General features: G+C 45.3%; 1 protein-coding gene across 1 annotated transcript in view; it reads right to left on the bottom strand.

The window, feature by feature from the left end:
- The window catches only part of dnm3a (dynamin 3a), a 52955-nt gene that overhangs the window by 16330 nt on the left and 16052 nt on the right, over nucleotides 1-20573 (bottom strand). The window contains exons 4-15 of the mRNA XM_088926951.1: nucleotides 19840-19989; nucleotides 18686-18889; nucleotides 18158-18256; nucleotides 17513-17673; nucleotides 16961-17103; nucleotides 15416-15551; nucleotides 14075-14142; nucleotides 13680-13818; nucleotides 13451-13537; nucleotides 13024-13094; nucleotides 12666-12717; nucleotides 6997-7110 (exon numbers count right to left, since the gene is read on the bottom strand). Of these exons, the coding sequence (XP_088783077.1) occupies nucleotides 6997-7110; nucleotides 12666-12717; nucleotides 13024-13094; nucleotides 13451-13537; nucleotides 13680-13818; nucleotides 14075-14142; nucleotides 15416-15551; nucleotides 16961-17103; nucleotides 17513-17673; nucleotides 18158-18256; nucleotides 18686-18889; nucleotides 19840-19989 (1424 nt within the window). The remainder of the gene's footprint in view (nucleotides 1-6996; nucleotides 7111-12665; nucleotides 12718-13023; nucleotides 13095-13450; nucleotides 13538-13679; nucleotides 13819-14074; nucleotides 14143-15415; nucleotides 15552-16960; nucleotides 17104-17512; nucleotides 17674-18157; nucleotides 18257-18685; nucleotides 18890-19839; nucleotides 19990-20573) is intronic.

Below are 20573 nucleotides of genomic sequence, written 5' to 3'. Positions count from 1 at the left end.
CCACCAATATCCACAACCCTGTGCTCTTTTTTTCTCTCTCTCTCTCTTTCTACACTTCAGAATTTTTCTTATTTTTTTTTCCATTCCAGAGGGGCCCACTTCCTGCCTGAGTTTCAGAAAAAAAAAAGATGAAATGACTGCCTGGCGTTACACTGCAACATCTGGTACCGCTTTACAGCCCAGAGAGAGAGAAGGAGAGGGAGATATTTGTAGAGAAATAGGGAAAGAGAGGGGGAAAAGTTGGTGTCGGGGAGAGAAAGAGTGGAAGAGAGGATAAAGGTAGACACAGAAGCAGAGGACACAAATATACACATAAAGAGAGAAACAGGACAGAGATATGGATGGAGAGAGTGAGATAGAAAGACAGAAAGAGAGAGAAACTCCAGACCGCTCCAAGTCTTTCCCCAAGGGTCACATGAATCCATATAAGGCCAGTCAGTCCCTCCCTCCCTCTCTCTCTCCTTCACTCTCTCTCCACTTTCGTTTTTTTAATATCCCTTCCCTAAATCCACTGCCAGATTCCCCAGTCGTCTCGGCAAATGTGCCACGTCAAGACTGGATATCGCACACTGGCCCACCGGCCGCAGCCCTGAGAGAGAGAGAGCGCGAGAGACCGAGACACAGCTCCCCTCCGTGCAGACAGGGCAGGACAGAGCCGGGGACGAACCGCCACCAGGACGGGGCGGCAGGATGACGGGGGGCACACTACTGCAAGGGGGGCAGGGGCAGGGGAGGTGAGGTTCGATGTTCCAGGACACCGCTGCAGTGACTGCCCGTTTTCGCAGTCCCTGGGGACAATGCGATTCCCTCGGGCTTTCCCCATCCAGTCTTCGGGACTGGAGAGGAGAGAGCGACACAGGGCGAAAGAGAAGGAGGAGGAAGAGGAGGGTCCTGCTCCGTCGTCCCAGTGTTCAGACTACCTGTTCAGGATGATACTGGTGTACAGTAGTCTGCACATTGGTTAGACTGTGCAAGGAAGAGCTCCAAGGACACATGGACTCACAAACACAGAGGCACACAACGCCGTGCATTCTGGTCCAGGATGCACGGGACCTCCGTCTGACTCGGCTTTGTTCTGTTTGTCACCCCCCCTTCTCTGCCTCTCCCTTTCTCGCCCCCTCTCTCTGTATTTGCAGGTCTGTTTGCTGTGAGAAGATGGGGCAGCTGCAGTCCCTCGCGCGCTGGGTAAGGGGTAACTGTATTGTGCTGAAACTGAGCCAGTGAGGAAGGCAAAGTAAATGTAGATGAATTTTGTTACAGCGTGTTGCCTGACGGAGGGGCTAGTCGGAATCGCTTACCGTAATCACACTGTGCAAGGAAGTTACCCTGCAGTCCGCCATAATACAAACAGCTCTGTGTGCTGGGCAGCCAAGAGATTCTAAAGTCAAATCCACACTTAGCCAGTTACTTTGTGGTACCAGCAGAAGATTTTTTTTCGAAGCCTGAGAAATAACCAGCAGGATGGGGGGACTGTGTAATCAAGCCAATCAAGTATAATGGAGCTATCGGCATTACCATCAAACTAAAATGCTTGTTTGTATATAGTAATACACAAACCACATTTTGCCATGAAAAATTTAACAAACGTGAATCGGTTCCTTTTTACATTATGAAAAGCAAATAAATATGTTAAACTCATGACCCTTGACCCACTGACCTCATAATGTGCTTTCCGAGACTGGGTTGAGGTGTGCTGCTGTGTGCAACAACACACAGCAGAGTTGAAATTTCTATGGCGTCTAAGATGTGCGGGTGAGGTTTATAATGACGGAGGCCTAGCTGGACTGAGAAAGCAGCCAGCTCAAGAGGGATCATAGGGTACACTGAGCCTAGGATGCTCTGTGAAACTGGCAGTATGGAAACAAGCTGTGTCAAAGCACTGTAGAGAGTGTCCCACCAGCCTTTGTGCTATATTGTAGTGTCTGACGGCACAGGATTCTTTGCAGTCTACAGAGATCTGTGCAGGATACAGCAGATAGCTGGAGCAGATGTTGTCTCAACAGTTCTGGTATAAAGCTGGCCAGTGTGATAAGGCTATCTTCACAAACTTCTCTGTTCCCTGGCCTTTGGCTGTGCTATCTTTCAGTATGTAAATGTTGTGCTCTGCAGGGAGAGACTGGGAGTGTAGTGAGTAAGTATTGTGTCAGACTGCACCTAAGCAGTTGTGTTCAAGTGTGTGTACTGTTTCACTGTGAGTGCTGAATTGAGCATCTAGGCAAATGTGCATATGCAGTCTGAGGGAACATTTTTCTTTTTGGCAGTTTTCATCTGTTTGTGGAATGTAACTATTCTATTCTGTATGCTCGAGTAACAGGTGTGGATTTTGTATTACAATATATATGAGGAATATTTGTAGCTGTGCCCTTGTGCGTGCTTGTATCTGTCTATGACAGGGTGTTCGTTTACTCTGCCTACGCATTGTGACTGTCCTGCTGTATTGTTGAACTGGGTGGAGGCAGCTGAATGCTGTGCCTGTGTGTGTGTAGCTTGGGAGTACAGAGTGTGTATCATGGCCGCACTGTACGAGAGGAGGGAGAGGGGAGGCCTAGCTAGGTGAAAGCAGGCTGGGGGGAGTATAAGTGTGGAAACAGCCGTGCGATGAGGGATTTCTCTACACAGTTTCAGACACTTGGAAGCTGGTAGCTGGACACAAACACAGTTTTCCAGCCAGGAATGCACAGTCCCAGCAAGACTGCCAAAAGCCTGGAGAGAAAAAATAAGGGCGATGAAGGAGGAAAAGAAAGACAAGGAGAGAGAGAGAAAAGGGGAGAAAAAAATGAAAAGAGAGGAGGGTGAGAGACAATAACAGACAAAAAGGGAGGGAGAGAGAGGGAATCCATACTGACTGCCACTGAGGCACGTTTGAGATTTGGCTGGAGTACTAGTGAGTCATGTGATATAACATATTGTTACAGTTCTAGGGACAATTTGCAACATTTCCAGAAAAGAAAAGGGGTAGTGCTAGGAGGATTAGTGTCTGTGGTAGACACTTCTAGGAGGAACTGAAGGGATAAAGAAACAGCTCATCAGAATAAGGTTAATTGACTGCATTAGAAATGTGAGGTCGGGGCTAAGTCAGAGCCAGGGAACCGAGAACCCTGCCAAAGCTGTAGCAATTTATTGTCATTTAACTTACCATACAAAAATGATAAGAGAGAGGGCGAGTCAGAAGACGTTAGAACGGGTACGATTAATGCAATGTGTAAACATACTGCAACACCTACAGGGACACAAAATGAGACAGACTGCAGGCCAGACAGCACAGACAGCCAGTCTGGATCTACAGCACAGGCGCTGCAGGGAGCCATGGGGCCTGCCGCACTGGGCGGGGATTACAGTGTGGAGTGTGTGAGACATGCTCTGCAGGAATAAAAAAAAACTGGGTTAATGATAGGGAACAGCGCAGCGAGGGTCACTGCAGGAGCTCATCAGGCAGCCTCCTGCACAGAGCTCTAATGAGAACGTATAGAGGGTTATATCCTGGAATGTCTGTCAGCAGACATGGTTGTATTTTTCTGTCCCTGGTTATTTTTTTCATATTCTGTGCTGGGGTATGTGCAAATAGGCATATGCATTTACTGTATACCTACGTGCATATAGGTATAAATGTGTGATAAAGTGTTTCTTGACATGTGCAAGAACATGATCTGCTCCCGTGCGTGATATGTGTGCGCTTCTGCATGTGCTCAGGTCTTCTTGTGCCTGTGTGGACATACCCGTGACTCTGACCACCTTTTCCAGTGAGCCTGTTGATTGTGGAGGCAGTGGCAGGCTGCTGCCAAGAGCGCCAGTGAAAGAAAAAGTGCTTTTGAGCGAAGAGTGTGGAGTGTGTGGGTTTTGCTTGGTGCTGTTCCAGCTGTGTCAGAGTGAAATGATCCAAATGCCTGAACTCCCGGTGGAGAGGAAAGGGGGGTTGAGGGGTTGATATACGAGACACTCGCAGGGTGAGGGGGTGGAGGAGGGGGGAAATGAATTTAGGACACAGTCCCCACAAGAAGAGGAAGCCCCTTGGCTGGAGAACGAAGGCTTCCAGGATCTAGAGCCGAGTGTGAAATCCCTGACAGAGTGAAATATGGGCTTCCAGAACGAAAGAGAGTAACAGGGAGGGAATGAAGCTATGATCATGAAGCTATAAGTGGAAGCAGGGACAGCACAACAACGGGGTGCTGTACAGAGGGCGAACAGGAAAGAGACTCTGTGTAGACCGCTTTGGAACCAAACAGCTCATCTTCTGTAGCCCAGGTTGTCTGGCACCAGAGCTGTACACCAGAGGTGATTTATCCAGTCCTAAAGGTTTCTGCAGGGGCTCTAGGAGTCTTTTAACACATTGGAAACTTGGTTGTGTGTGCACAAGATGACTTAAGTCCAAGACAAAAAAAATGGGCCTCAAGCCCTTTTACGGATTTCATGATGAGTAAAAATAATTTTCTGTTTTGTCAAGTGCTTGACTCACCGCCTCCTGCACATGTGACACTCAGTCTGTCATCACCTTAAATACAGGCCAGACACCACCCTGCTGAATTACCACCAGTACGTTTCTTACATTCTTAAAAGTTATCGGTGAAATGTAACGGAGATTGGAAATGCTGATGCTAAAAAAGGAGAGCATGTTTTCACTGAATCTTTTAGTGGTAACTTGTTAATCAAAACAGCACGTTATGTGTAAAACAGGCTACAGAAATCTATAGGTCAGTAATCACATTAACATGAGAAACTCCGTCATTTTATTAGTGCAGAAATTTGGGTATAACGTTATGGGTCGGGCAGTATTGTCTAGTACAGCTTTCTCCAGATTACATGCTCCATGTTACAGGTTTGGCAAGCAGATGAACCCTTAGCAAAATAACAGCAAGGGAAGTCATTACAATCGCTTGTAAAACTGTAGTGTCTACATCATATTTAAGAAGCTATATCACAGTTTGTCATGGTCATAAAACAGGTTAATAAGGAATGTAAATATGAATAATAAATTTGAAGCAGGTAAAACCTATGAAAAGACATAAACATTTTGAACTTACCTTAAGACTTCTTAAGGTAGTCTTAAAAAGACCTTAAACAGGTCTATTAAGGTCTATGAACACATCAAAACTGCCTGGATGTCACTAATTTCCATTTGTTTATTTGCGCCATGAGAAATGCAGTGATTATGATCATTAAATAATTGCCTCAATTAAACATTTAAAGATGGGTTAGAAATAAACTTAGAAGTCACTGTATCCCCTCCAGGACTAGGCAGATCATTCATGGGATAAAATTGACCTCTATCTAGTGACACCAAAGTTAAAAACACTGGCTCCTCAGCCCAAACACCAGCCCCCACTGCCCCGACTGTCGCAGTGAGACAGCGAGGGAGGCTGCAGACCTAATGAGCAACAGACACCGCACAACCAACATGGCTGGGCAGCTTTACACAGAGAGTAGGGGGAGGAGATGCAAACACAGCAGGGGAAAGTGAAGGAAAGACACCGGATGTTAAGGAGAGTTGCCAGAGGACTCTCCACAGGCCATGCAGGACAAACAGGATCTCTGACAGGTCCAGATATTTTTTTGCTCTGTACAGTTAACCCTTTCTCTGACATGACAGTTATGGTTTCATGTCCAATATTTCTTGTAGTTGTCTTTCATGTGAGAATGCCTACACTTGACTGCATAGTTAAGACAGTGTAGGTAACAGAATAGATAGACATGTGAGATGTGCATCAAGAGAGCATATTTGCCAAGGCTGTGTATGTTCAATGTGTGTACTTCAGGGGGTTAAGAGTGCGTGTCAGTTTAGGTGCACAGCAGTGCCTGCCTCTCACCCACTGTCTTCTCCCGCCCACCCTGCGATGTCATCCAGGAGCCCGCCCTGCCATTGGCTGAGGGAGTTGTCGTGTGTCTGCCTGTCTACACTTGCTGTGCAGAACTTCCTGCACCTGTACAGCAGGCACAGACAGGCAGACAGACGGCAGCCCACCGGACAGACAGACATGCCCGCAGACGAATGGACAGCAGAACAGAATGAATATGGCTTGCGATCCAATAAAGAGCTCCCCCTACTGGGAAGTCACGGGACAATGCGAGTCAAAGGAATGGGCTCGGTCAGGCTATGAAGTCTGATCTCCCCCTTGGCTGGTGAACAGTGCTCAGATGCTCATATAAAATGGTGCAAAGGTATATTTTTTGTCAATATGTTTTCTTGTCGTTTATTTTACACTCTGCAGTGTTAAAAGCAGAGGAAAGATACACAATCCCCAGATGACAGACCTCAATTGGGGTGCCATGGAAAAGACGTGTCCTCGGCCAAAACCCATCACCACCTCTTTGGAAAGACTGCCCCTTGCTCATTAAGAGGGGACGCCATCCATGGAAATCCACTTCTATCTCACTTCAGCTAATGACCTGCCATTCTCTCTATCAAGGACAGCTCAGATGTTCATTCCTTTATTGACATCAATTGTAATGCCTTCAGCTGTAGCTTAGTGCAAGGTGGTCCCTCAATGACACCACACAGAGCATGCAGCCCACTACTTCCCCCCTTCCCTAATAATGCTCAGTTCAAAGACCCCTCCCTAGTATTTTTCTTACAACCCTCTTACCTAACCATAGAGTTTGGAGTTGAAATTCCAACTCGTTTGCAATTTACTTGAGTACATGCGCATAGCCATCTTTCCAGGATTAAGAGGAATACTACTCATTCTCACAATCAGAACAAAGCTAAATCTTCTAAAGAGTACTGTATAACTTTTCATGCCATTCTGTAATAAGAAGAGTAATAGTAAGTCTCATATGCAGTAAAAATCCATTATGCACATTGTACAGCATTTTCACTCTCATGAGGTCACCAGTCTGGGTCACACAAGGGCTGGAGAGACTAAACATCTCTGAAGTCGCAGAGAAAGCAAGTGAGGATGGTGAAGAGGGTGAAGGAGAGACAGAACACACGAAGAAAAGAGTGATGACAGGGAGATACAGTTCTAGACAGAGTGTAGAGTAGTGGCAAACAGCGATTCTAACCTCGTCGTCCTTGAACCAGGACAGGCTCTCTGCCGTCAGCACGAACCAGTACTCCTTGGCCCCTCCCTTGATGATACTGATGTTATTGATGGTCAGCCAGCCCTTGCGGATGACCTGCGGGGGTGAGAGGTCAGCAGTTAGACTCGAAGAAGAAAGAAGTGCCCTGCCCCTCTCAACTCGGCCCACTCCTTCACCCAAACTGGGGTCACAGCCAGGTGAAGAGGTCAGAGCACATGCCACAACGACCTCACATGAGTTGAAAGAGGGGTTAAAGAGGGGGTCATACTATTGAAACCCACAGTTAGACCTGCTTCTTAGTGAGAGAGCTGATTCGGTGTCAGTGTTGCTCTACGGCAGTGGGGGTCCTGGGCAGTGATGAACAAGGGCTGTGTGAATATTAGATGCTGTTGTTAAAACTCTAAGTGAAAGCACAGAAAACCAAATTCACTCAGAGATGTGTTCGCCTGCACCTCCATCTCCAGCCTCAGCACACATGAATGAAATGACCCAAATGATGATTCTGTATCAGCATTTGCATGCAATATCTTTACTGACTTTTCATTTACCCTAGGCCACAAATACACTAAAGAAATCAAACTGCTTTATATTAGCATTCAGGGCTCTACCTGTGTTCAATAATAATTTAACAAAATATTACAGATAAAAATTTTTTTAATGTTTGAGACGTATTAATGTCAACTACTTTTGACACACAACTTTACAATTTAGTTCATGATAAATATTCTCCATTATTTTTAGTAAATCACATTTTAATTAATTAATCTTACTGCATGCTGACAAATTCCAATGCTGCAGACAAAGGAGACTATTGAGCAGACCAACACTGGGGGTGACTGTTGTGACAAATGGATCTGCATATTTATTAATTGTATAAACCTTTGCTGTGAAATGCAAAACTGCTGCAAAAATCACACTGAATACTGAAGAATTTGAGGAGCCTAATGCTTAGGTTATGGTATTTTATATTATGTTTCAAGATAACCACAAAAGTCTTTTAAATATAATACAGGCCATAACGTCCTGTGGAGACTGAGGAAAGGTGAATAGTCTTCTGTTGAATTTGGCATCTGTCAGCTGAGATGAAGAGATGGGTTAGATTAAAGATTGTGCACGGTGAAGATCGGTATACAGTATACAAACCAATTAATTTTGGCTCATACAGTGCACTGGTGAAAGGTTTCAGCCGAGAGGTGAATGATCATCTCACGAAAACTGTCACGAAAACTACTAATGCTGTGTATAACTTATTTTTCCTCAAAATACAAAGGTAAACAACTGCATATTTATAACATCTATGTACTAGATCTAAGGCATATATATATAACTGAAATGCAGGATTCTATATGTGTACATCCTCCTAGAACTGCACATCCAAGTAGGTATAATGTTACAGTGCATTGATATAGCCACAATGTGTGAAATCAAGTGCAGATTGTGCACTCCACACACAGACAACATCCACTTCCACAAACACACAGACACATTTGGAAAACTTCATACTGCAAGGAGGCCCGCTGGTGTGAACAGAGTGGGGGAGAAGGAAGCACAAGGAGGTAATGAAGAGGATTTGAGATAAATTTGTGAGAAGAAATGAGAGGGAGTGGCAGAGGACGGAGAAAGGGGCAGTGGAAAAAGTTGCTTAAGAAACCAGGAGAGACCGTGAGAGCAGAAGTGGGCAGAGAGATGCAGAAAGGCAAGCAAGATAGAGGGCGAGTAGCCGAGGTGAAGGCTGTGAGAGGAAGGGAGAGCAGAAAGGAGTTAAGAGAGGGAGGGCTGAGTACAGGACACAGAGATGGTGCCAGTGCAGAGCTGATCCTCTCTGCAGTGCCAGCTGTCACGCAGAGCTCGCTCACACACCACTGCAGTCTGGCTCTCTCTCGCTCATACTTCAGATATGATCAGTCTCACACACACATTGTACTGTTAGTGCTGGTCAGACCCTCAGACACTGATTCAGTATCTCAGTGAAGGCCATGGGAGATGAGGATGAGTCACATTTACAGCAAACACACCCATCCCCAGACCCTGAGCTCTGAACACAGCAGTCTGCCTGAAATCTAGGCTGGAAAATGGGAATTATGGAAATACACATAGGCCCTGTAGGCCCTTTATACATAAGCACACTGGCCCTATACCCATCTGTAAGCAAACAGGATACTCCTATAGGCACCTACAATTAAACACTCTGTAACGAAACATGTTGATCTTAGGTGTCTTTACAACTTCTCTGTCAGTAACTACTCCTTCCACTTTATCTATCACTCCAAATCCAGCATTACAAAAGCCTAGTACAACACACATACACCAGTCCTCTCGTCCCTTCCCTGTCTGTGCATCCCCCACACAGGGCTGGGCGCCTGTGCTGCAATTAATTCATGAGTAAAGAGACACAGTGGCACTTGTATTCACCTCAGGTCCTTAGCCAAACTGGTGATGTACTGTACAAAGACACGCCACTGCCCTTCTCATTTACACCCCTCACGATGCAAATAAAAATGTTAAAAGGTATGAAACTGTTGATTGAAACCCCAGTTTGCAGCCCTGTCTGTAACCTAAGCAGAAAGAGCTACGCTTAAGGCCTTTAGCTGTGAATTAGTTCTATTTTTGTGCCATCAATGCCTCCCACTTGAGGTGAATACAAAAGGCAGCTGCATCAGGAGTGGGTTACATTGGAATTAATAGGAGCTGTACTCTGAGACCAATTGAAAAACCGGTTATGGCGTTGAACGTGTGTCTGAGCCTCTTATCTCTGTCACAGCTACAGAACAACACAGTGTGTAAATTTCCTAGTCCATATTGCAGATTTTATACACACCAAAAAAGAATTTAGATTGCTCCTTTGTTTTTAGCTCATCTCACATTCTCCGATTCTGCAGCTCAATTCTAAATATTACATAAATATTATGTAAATAAGCAAATGAACCAGTGTTTCACGTAGAACAAATACTGACAGACATCAGACAAGCTCTTAGATGTCACTGCACTACCCTGCAATTTCTAATGAGAAGGGGAAAGCAGAAGTAACATATAAGATACACTCTTGTGAATCTCAGAAACCACTTTAGTTCAACTATGTATCAAATCAATCAGAGGTTTAACTGAGTCACCAGGTCTAATCCACCACTGTTTCTTGTTCTTCAGCTATCAAGGATTTCTAGCTATAGCTGAATTCTTCAGCACAAGGAATGTTATGTAAATAGTGGCTATGGACCCTTAAGATAGACAATTGATGGCAGTGTGTATCAGCACACAGAGAGGGCAGCTCTTAGTGTGTCAGTGAGGGTCTCTTGGTGCGTCAGAGTGAGTACAGCTCCAGACAGGGTGACAGCAGTAGTAGGTGTTTTAGGCAGGTCTCTGTGTTAGCATCCCAGCCAGCCCCCACAGACACAAGTTATATGGAAGGCAGCAGTAAGGCTTACAGAAACTGGGCTCGTACAATTTGACTGGAAGGTGGAGGACCTGCGCCCTGCAACTGCAGCAGAGGGGAAGAGAGTAAAACAGTCATTAAGAACTGGGGTACAGCTGGGAGAAGACAGGAAATCCAGGACACATCTGGACCTCCATGGTGGCAACACAGCACACAGCCCTGCTCTGAGAGCTTATGGCAGACTGTTTAAATGCTGTATTAGACAGGAACAGCAGCTGATGCAATAAGTACCTCGTTTCTTAAAGGTATTATTATGTTATGATTCTGCAATTTCAATACTTGCTTAAAGCTGGTGCTCTGAAATGGGTGTTTGCTGGGACCCTAATGGCCAATCCAACCAGATAGCCCCAAATACAGTATGCAGCACTGATATCATACCCCTGCAGACTTCATCAAAATGGGTACATTTAACCTTTTTTTAAATAAGAATGAAAGAGAATCATATTGTTAACATAGTTAAGAATAACATGTAGCGTACCATCAAGTAACTGTAACAGCTGAGGGGAAACAGTAAAATGGTGGAATGCAAGACTATCTGTGCTGCAGACTTCAGGTGAATATGGTAGGTGTAGCATTGGCCCGCTGCAACATCTGGGAAGTATTCTAACTGACTTCCAGATAACGCTGAGAAGCTCCTGGAACAAGGCAGCAGCTGCACGTCCCCCAGCCCCTAATCGTAGGTTATAAGGAACTCATACAAACTGCACTGGAGCTCGCAAAAACACAAAAATGTATGATTTCTAGATATTTCTTCAAATCCAAAATAATGATAAGGACCACTGTGCACTGATGGAAATGAAATATAACTACATTCATAGTATGAGGCTAAATCAAATGACGGCAACCAAGAACAGTTTTCTGGGGCTCTGGGATCATAAAATAAATGACAAATATACAACAATAATAATAATAATTGCTTACACTTCTACAGCGCTTTTCTGGACACTCCACTCAAAGCGCTTTACAGGTAATGGGGACTCCCCTCCACCACCACCAATGTGCAGCATCCACCTGGATGATGCGACAGCAGCCATAGTGCGCCAGAACGCTCACCACACATCAGCTATCAGTGGGGAGGAGAGCAGAGTGATGAAGCCAATTCATAGATGGGGATTATTAGGAGGCCATGATTGGTAAGGGCCAATGGGAAATTTGGCCAGGACGCCGGGGTTACACCCCTACTCTTTTCGAGAAACGCCCTGGGATTTTTAATGACCACAGAGAGTCAGGACTTCGGTTTTATGTCTCATGCGAAGGACAGCGCCTTTTTACACTATAGTGTCCCCGTCACTATACTGGGGCATTAGGACCCACATGGACCGCAGGGTGAGCGCCCCCTGCTGGCCCCACTAACACCTCTTCCAGCAGCAACCTTAGTTTTTCCCAGGAGGTCTCACACCTGCTTATTAATAGGGTTTGCTAAACAGGCTCCTCTCGTGTGTAACATTGCTTCGGTTTGATGTCAGTTTTAAACGCGTACTGTAGTTTTCCAGCCTCCCCACTGCACCACTCTCGTCCCCATCTCAGTACTCACCTGGCCCCTCCAGCAGGGCAGGCTGTGGGGCTGAGCTGCTCAGAGATTCAGACAAGGGACAAGCGGGGGGGGTGCAGGACATAAAGGGGGGTGGGAGGAAGGGTGTTAAAGATAAAAACCATAATGGGGCAAGAGAGCAGGGAGTAAAAAAAATAAATAGGAAGGAGGGCCAAATAAAAAGGAATTAAAAAAAATAAAAGAAGCACTGTTGTTAATGTCAACTGAAACAAAAAACAGCAAGGATTCAACCAAAAACACCCAGCACAGAATCATCACATATACAAGCTCATGCATAAAAATAAATATAGAGTATACAATACATAACAGACAGACAGACAATCTGAGGGTCTCCAGATCAGCGTTTCTGCAGAATTAGATATTTTTGTCCCTTCTGTATACAGATCATATTCCTCCAGTCACAATCCCCGACACCGTGTTCAAGAGCGTACTCGTGTGCCACTTTCCTGCTGGAAGGGGTGAATATTGCTTCTCTGAAATCCCACATTGATGGGTCAAGGGAAAACGTGAGGAGAAAAGGCAGAGACAGAGGAGTGGGGGGAGGGAGGACGAGAGAGGTCTCAGAGGAAGGAGAGAGGGTAAAGTGAGAGACGGGAAAGGAGGAGAATCACAGAACGATGAAAGAGGGATAAGACAGGGTGGCGGAAAGGAGGATGTGGAGGCGCCCACCTGGTTTCCGGCAGAACTCTTCTTGCTCATCTGGCTACTCCTCTGCTGTGCACTGCAGGAGACAGGCAGACAGAGAGAGAGATTCCAGCAGAAAGGGAGAGAGAAGGGAAAAGACAAAGGTAGAGGAACTTAAGAAAAAATCCAGTTGGTATTTTTACTGACTAAATGAAAACTTCAGACCATTTGCTCCCTAAATGCCTTTTCTGCTACAATGATGGGAGCTTTCAGCTTCTAAATATATTGGACTTCCATCTCTCTGCTCCAGTCCCTAACTTAATACCTGTTACTCCCTTTCTCTGTACATCCCTCTTTCACATGCTCTCTATTGCTCAATAGCTGGAGGTGCCCTTAGACTCACTTGGCGAACCCAATGAAGTCCTCATGGTTTGTGTTGATGTACGAAAGCTGGACCTCAATTAGCAGCAACACCTGCCAAGAGACAAAGCAATTAAATATTGGGACAGGCATGAAGAAGGACAGGGAGAGAAAGAATTAGGGAAGGAGACTGAGACAAATTCAGGGAGATGGAAATGCTGACAGCGAGGAGAAAGGGGAATTATCAGTCCCAGCAGCGTTAATTATTGTTGCCTATTTCTGTCAACTCACTGTCTGCATGCGTGTTTAAGGCTGTGCATACAAAGTGCAAACCAGACATCTAACGAGCTCCAACAGTCCTGGCTGCGTGTGCGTCTGGGGACTGGGGATGTGCATGTACAGTAAGTCAGTAGTGTGAACAGGTAATTAGGTGTGTGCAAAGCTTTCCAGCGGGGATGTTTCTGGGTGACCTGGTCCTTGGCCCGGCTCTCTCGGTCCCGGATGTGTGTGGTCACGATTCTCTCTGTCTCCTCGCGAAGCCTTGGGAATGTCCCCAACTGCAATGACACATGCGGTCACTCAGGCACAATTGCACCTACACAGTTCAACAATCTGCACTGCAGCACACAGCCGGGAACATCACTGGTTTCCCTTTATCACTTTCACTTGTGTTCTTGTGGTTGAGGAACACTGCTGTACCTTGATGGTGCACTGCCGCACAGTGTTGATAAGCTCCTGGATCACCATGTCCACACACTTCAGACAGGGCTCCTTTAGCTTCACAATCTGCTTCTTCACTATTGCCTCAAATGCCATGTCAGGCGTGAACAGCCCCGTCCTGCTCGGAGAGAGCGAGTGACAAAGAACAGGGAGAGGGAGAGGAAGTCAGGGGGATGGAGAGGAGACAGCTGGAGAATTCGGAGGAACTAAGAGAGTTATGAAAGGTTTAGGAACAGGCAGAGAGGATAAAAAGAAGGTAAGAGAGGAGAAAAGAGGACAGCCAGAAAAGACACTGTGGACACTGAGACATGGGAACAGCAATAACCCAGAGGACACTGAGACAAGGAAACAGCGATGACCCAGAGGACACTAGCCTGATGCCATGGATGTTCTTGATGGCATAGCTGATCTCTCTCCTCAGCTCCTTCTCATCAAACTCCATCTGTCAGCAGAATCATGGGAAGGATACAGAGACACAGAAAGTCATAGATGTTCCTTGTTAAAATCAAAATGAAAATCTGATCTAACAAAAAAGAAAGTCACAGAGAAGTAAGTCAGAGAACATCAGTTCAGGCCTTGAAGAGAAACTTCTACAGTATATCCTAAGTGACAAGTGAACAAGCTGGGGTACAGAAAAGTTCGCACAGAAATACGAACTGTGTCAGGTACAATAAAGTATAATTTGCAGTTCTTTTTTACTATGTGTTTGTCTCTTAACACATAATGAGATGATGAAAGTGATTTACTATTCCTTTTCAAAAGCACAGAACTGTGAGACTGTGCTGGTTTAATATGCATTTTTTATTGTTGTGCAGAATTCTGTTCTATTGGTGTGTGTGAAATGTCAAATGATAAATCAGTGCAGAACTCAACATGACAGTATATCTCTATTTTCACACATAGATCATATTCTCACATTACGTCTAATATTTGTAACTATATACATTAAAGAGTCAACACCACATATAAATGTTTATATGGTGATAACACTAATCTTAATGTACACAGTACTTCAAGTAAATTAAAGTTTAATATTAAATGTAAAGACTGAATAACTTATTTTAATTAATAATTATTTTATGTAACATTGGCAACACCTGAAACTGACTTTGATTAACAGGCGCAGTGGTCTTAAGAACAATTAAAGCAGATGGGGTGTGAATTGGCTCAGCCTGTGGTATTCACTCTGTATCTGAAATGATCTGTCAACGTCTGATCTGCCAGACACGAACACGGTCTCCCATGACAATATCAACATCACCCACACTGGCAGCACTACTGTGGTTTTCAGGAGTGTCCAACTCTACGCCCTGTTCTTGTCTGACCTGCTCTGCCTGGATAACAAAATCACAACTGCAGAAGTCACACAGATCCTAATAAACTTGTCATCTGGAACATTGACCACTTACACTACTGTGGTCTTTGACACTTGATGATGAACAGTGAACCTTTAGCACAAGAGGCAATTCTGTATAGTTGTAACAAGCAGAATGCCTTGCATGTGCAGGCTTAGTTTATACAGAGAATAAGCCAGTGTGGTTCAGTCATTTCCCATTGATAAAGAAAGTGATACATTGGGTAATCTAAGGGTACAGCAGCTTGCCTCTGTAAACATGGCTACAGAGTTCTTGCACTGTGTGGTACCTCTACTATACAGCCTTTTACCCCATCAGAGAGGCTGGTCTATCGCAGCGAGAACAGCTGGGCTGACGAACCTTGACCAGCTCAAAAGGGAAGCGTTCGTGGAAGATTCTGTTGATTTTGGCACCACCAGAAAGTTCCACAGTGTCCACTTGGTCACCCGAGCCTTCAATCCGCTTTTCAAAGTCCACAGAGAACTGCTGCACCATCCTGCGAGACATCATCAGAGATTCCATTAGATCAGCATGTCCTAACCTGGGGTCTGTGGACTACTTGGGCTCCTAGTTCAGGTGCCCTACATCCATTTCTACACTCTATTGCTCTATTACTATTTATACACAAAGACTTCCAACCGCATACAGTAAATTTTCCAGAACATACTTACAATCTATACTTTTCACTTTACTGCAGCTCAGAACATACATGTATCTATTAGCTCAGTCAGGTATCATAACATAATACCAGCCTTAAAAGCTGACACTAGTTGAAAACAATTGTTATACAAACCTATAAGAGTGACTTAATAAACTTTTGTATACATTGAAGGCATATGCATCTTGTAAGTTACTTTTTTGGGCCAATATTAAGTTTATAATGCAAATATAAAGACAATTTTTCTAAATACATTGTTTCTAATAAGTGCTAATCTGTTCTTAATATTTCAATTTACATCCACTATGGTACTAAAACTTTTAGAAATTTTATTTGATCAAAAGGTATTTTAGATAAATGTTCGATTGCAGCCATCCAACTCAAAGCTGTGCTGGATAAAAAAAATGGACATTTACAAAAAATGACCAGACTTTTTTCTTGCAGGCAGAATTTCCATTCTGATGCGTGAAACAACAGGTGCGTTCACACAGACGCTTCTGCTTCGTCTCGGATTGATCCTGCTCAGAAAGGGCATGTTCCCTTGGTGATCCTGGCAAGTAAACGCCCACAGGATCCACTACCGACATGCACTGGAGCACACAACTATTGTGTTGGCCAAAAGAAAAACAAAAACATTGCGCACTGCACATCACCCAACAGCGAGCAGTTTGAACAGTGTTTTAATAAACCAGCGAGTGAAAGGTATAAAAAATACGAATTCAACAAACTTACAAATAATAGAAAATAAAGAGCTAAAGAGCTCAATGAGAAGAGTGACATATCTGGGCACTTCTGATGCTGTTAGATGTTCACTCTGCACAAAACAGTCCACTGCTTTTAGCATTACTAATAGCATTACAGATGGATAATTTAATTAATATAATTAAACTAATCGCTAATAAAGGATGGGCAGGCTCGATAACTACTTTCTAGTTCTACACTTAAAAACTAAGTTTCAAAAGGCTGTTGTGTAAAACTGTTGAGGCCATGAGGCCATGGGAGAAATCCGCACCCCAAGGCGGTCAAGCCTAAGAGCCAGTGACATTTCTCCTAAAACACACAGCTAGCGTGGATTGCACACCACAAACAGGACACTCGCTGGGAGAGGCCTGTGCAGAAATCGCCGAAACAGTTTTATCAGACCTCCAACGCTTATTTCCTTAGAACTATTCCAACTCTCTGAGCCTCTAATATGGGAGGTTCACGGCTCCTGCGCCCTCCAGCCCCGGCCCTGGCCCACAGCTCACTGCAGCAGCGCCTTGGTCTTGCGCGAGGGGTCGTCGGGCCGGAAGTGGCGGTACTCCTCCGCCTCCTTGTCCAGGGACAGCAGCTGGGCCTGCAGCTTGCTGCGGAATGCTGGGAGAGTGTCCCGGATGTGGTTCGTCAGTTGCTGCGGAGAGAGGAAGCCAGAACGGTGTGTGAATACTTGCGACACAGGAACAAAGAGAGAAGTGGTGTCATTCTACAGGGAAAATCTTTTCATTTTCATTCACAAATCGAGGTAATGCATGCATTTGGATTGAGGAAAGTTTAAAGTCAAGTTAGGGTGACAATAAGTTAGGATCTGTGTTGGGACCACGGTTCTTAATTCATATCAAGGGACTAAATTTTGAACATCCGTTTAATTTCTGTGTTTTTACTGAAGACTTTATATGGAAGACTCATGTCTAATGCTGAGCCTTTCTTACTGTCTCTCCAATACACCCTTCCCGTCTTTATCTCCATCAGTCTCCCTCCTGAGTCCTCAGACCCTTTCTCTCTCTGTATTCTCTGTGCTCTCTCCACCTTTCCCACCTGACCTGGTTCAGCACTTTCTGCAGGTATGGGGTGCCCATGTTGTCAGCCATGTGTCTATAGGAAGGGTGGGACAGGAAGAACTTCCTCTCTGCTGCCAGCGCTGCCTTGATGTCCTTCTTTCCATCAATGTCCTTCTGACTGCGATTCACCACACCAATGTACCCTGGGGGGAAAGGGGAGACTGACAGCATGAGACAAGACAGAAGGACTGTGGCTGAGGGCCTGCGGGGTAAGGCCCCATCAGGGACTCGTCCGCCAGGGCTCTCTCAGCTCTCGGCAACACTGCGACCCCTGTGGCTTCCCTGGCTGGCAGGCACGCGGTGCTGTCAGGGAGGGACGCGCCTCTCCTCCGATCAGCGCCCAACCTCTGGCAGGGGGCTGTGCTGCCTATAAGAGACGAGAAGCTCGAAGCTGGACTGATCAGAGGAATCTGCCTACACTTTCTTATTGTCTCCTGTTAAAGGTTCGTAGCTACAATCCAAAATGTGAAATACCCAAGAAAGTATATTCAAAATTGGGTGGTTTAACAAAAAAATGGTGATTGTATTATCTTTAATGTGGAAAAGGTGGAGAAAAGCAGGATGCTGATTTCTGAGGAGTTTCTTGTGCAGTATTGTACTAAGTGGTCGTGCTGCTCTGGGCCAAACCTCTGCGCAGGGGCAGCAGCTTGTTCTCCAGGACGTCCCGAGCATCGGTCCCCTCATCCATCAGGTCCAGCTTGGTGATGACCCCGATTGTGCGCTGACCTGAGGATCAGGGCCCACAAAGATCACCAACGGTGCTCGCACACCACACCACATGTCCCCAAAAAGCCCAGCCCCCTGCACTACACAGACACTGCCCTCTCCACACCATCGTGCGTCTCTGTCACGCATACACCCCCCTCTTTTTTCCTTCTTCCTTCCCTTGTCCCCTCACAGCCGCTCTCCTATCCATCCTCACTATAACATCCACTCCTCCCAAACCATTCCATGCTCTCTACTTTACACCCATCCTCTGTCAACTCATTAATTTTCCCTCTTAACTGAAAGGAGCCTCATTCACTTCCATCCTTCCTCTCTCTCCCCTCACTGGCACCCTTCTTTCTCTTGCACCATCCTTTCCTTCCTGCCTGCGTTCCTTGTCGCCCCTTTTCCTTTTCTCTCGTTCTTCTCACACCCTCACAGCAGTCTCACCCTGGGGGTCCACGTCTTTGGCCAGCTTGAGTGCGTCGGAGTTTGCCAGGTCGGTGTTGGCAGGCGTGACAGCCAAGATGAGGCAATTCTCCCGACAAATAAACTGCATGATCATGTCCCGGATTTGGTACTCAATGTCGGGGGGTTGATCCCCAACTGGAACCTTGGTGATCCCGGGAAGATCAATCAGTGTCAGGTTTAGCACTGCACGCAAACGCACAGAGACAAGGATAGACATGACAAAAGAGACAGAAGCCCAGATACAAATATATAAAGACAAATAGAGAGAGAGGCAGACAGGCAGAAAGATCGTGTTATTACACATGCCCATATTCTGCACATGCATTACTAGAAAGGACAAGGTTCTCTTGTCATTGCTTGTGAGCCATTAAATACAAATATGATTTCAATACAAAGTCAGTTAAAGGCAGATTTTGGCTGCTTTCGCTTGCACTTCCCTCGGTGAGTGAGCAGGTAATTTTGATTAATTGTCCTCAGTGATCGAGCACCTTACAGAAAAGCGCTATCTCACTGCAGAATCACAGAAGTATGCCTTTTTCTTCCATCACTATGTGCAATTTTTTAAATATCTACATTGTCTCTATTTTAGCAACCTTTATTTTAAACTACAGGTACAGTAACACAGGAATACAGACAAACAATAGTACAGATACATAGACAATGGTATGGATGATGATGAACAATGAGACAACGATGCAGTCGCTTAGAGACAGTGACATAGACAGTAGTACAGGTGCTGAGGGAAGGACACTGACACAGACAATGGTACAGATACTTAGGAACAGTGTCGCAGACAATGATACAGATACTTAAGGACAGTGACACAGACTGAGGTAGAGATGCTTAGGGACAGTGAGACAGAAAGAGGTAGAGATGCTTAGGGACAGTGAGACAGAAAGAGGTAGAGATGCTTAGGGACAGTGAGACAGACTGAGGTAGAGACGCTTAGGGACAGTGAGAAAGACTGGTACGGTTTCTTAGGGACAGTGACACAGACTGAGGCAGAGATACTTAGGGATGGTGCAGATGAACAGACACAGAGACACAGGAAATGTCACGGACACACAGGCATAGCAATGCAGGGACCCAGGCAGTGGTACAGACACACAGGCAGTGATGCAGACAGCTCATACCATGTGGGGAGTATACCCGCAAGTTGATGGGCACAGGCGAGATACCCTTGTTGGCCCCAGTCAGCCGGTCTGTCTCAGCCTCAATCTCCTGGCGAACCTCATCAAAATCTGTGAACTTCTTCCCTTTACATTGCAGGAACTCTGCATACTCTGTACAAACAGACAAGAGGCAAAACACGCAGAGAAGAGACAGAGGAGAGAGCAAAGAGAAAAAAATCAGCCAGAGATAATAAGATTTAATATCCTTAAACTGTTACAAACTGCCTGCATGTTTTATACTGTACAGTAACTTATCCTCTCGTCTGTCATTTTACCTCCTTGTCCTACCTGCTCTGAGGATCAAGGACTTAAAGACACTGACAAAGCCTAGCTTCATTCATTCCCAAATGATGCTGCCATCCTTCCTCTCCCAATCTGTCATGTCTATCTAGTAGAGCACTATGCTCTTCATTCTCTCAGTTCCTTAGGCATAAGAAATAACCTAAACTTCCTTCCTGCCCCTCTGGCTAGTCCTCAGCTCTACCCACTAACCCACACTATCTCTTTCCCTCTATGTACATCTGTCTTAATGTTCTCCAGGTACCCAAACAGAGACTAAAGATATCAGCTCCTCACAATGTCCCCAGATTTTCTGGAAAAGATGCCTTCTTTGCACAGTTGATGCAAGACTAATGGAAAGGAAAGCAGTGCCCTCTGGTGGCGGCTAGCGTTACTCAGATGATCACAGACACAAG

This window comes from Atractosteus spatula, chromosome 11, assembly GCF_055471065.1.
Source record: "Atractosteus spatula isolate fAtrSpa1 chromosome 11, fAtrSpa1.hap1, whole genome shotgun sequence".
Taxonomy (NCBI): domain Eukaryota; kingdom Metazoa; phylum Chordata; class Actinopteri; order Semionotiformes; family Lepisosteidae; genus Atractosteus; species Atractosteus spatula.
The sequence above is the reverse complement of the archived record's forward strand: the minus strand, read 5'-3'. Positions and strand labels throughout refer to the sequence as shown.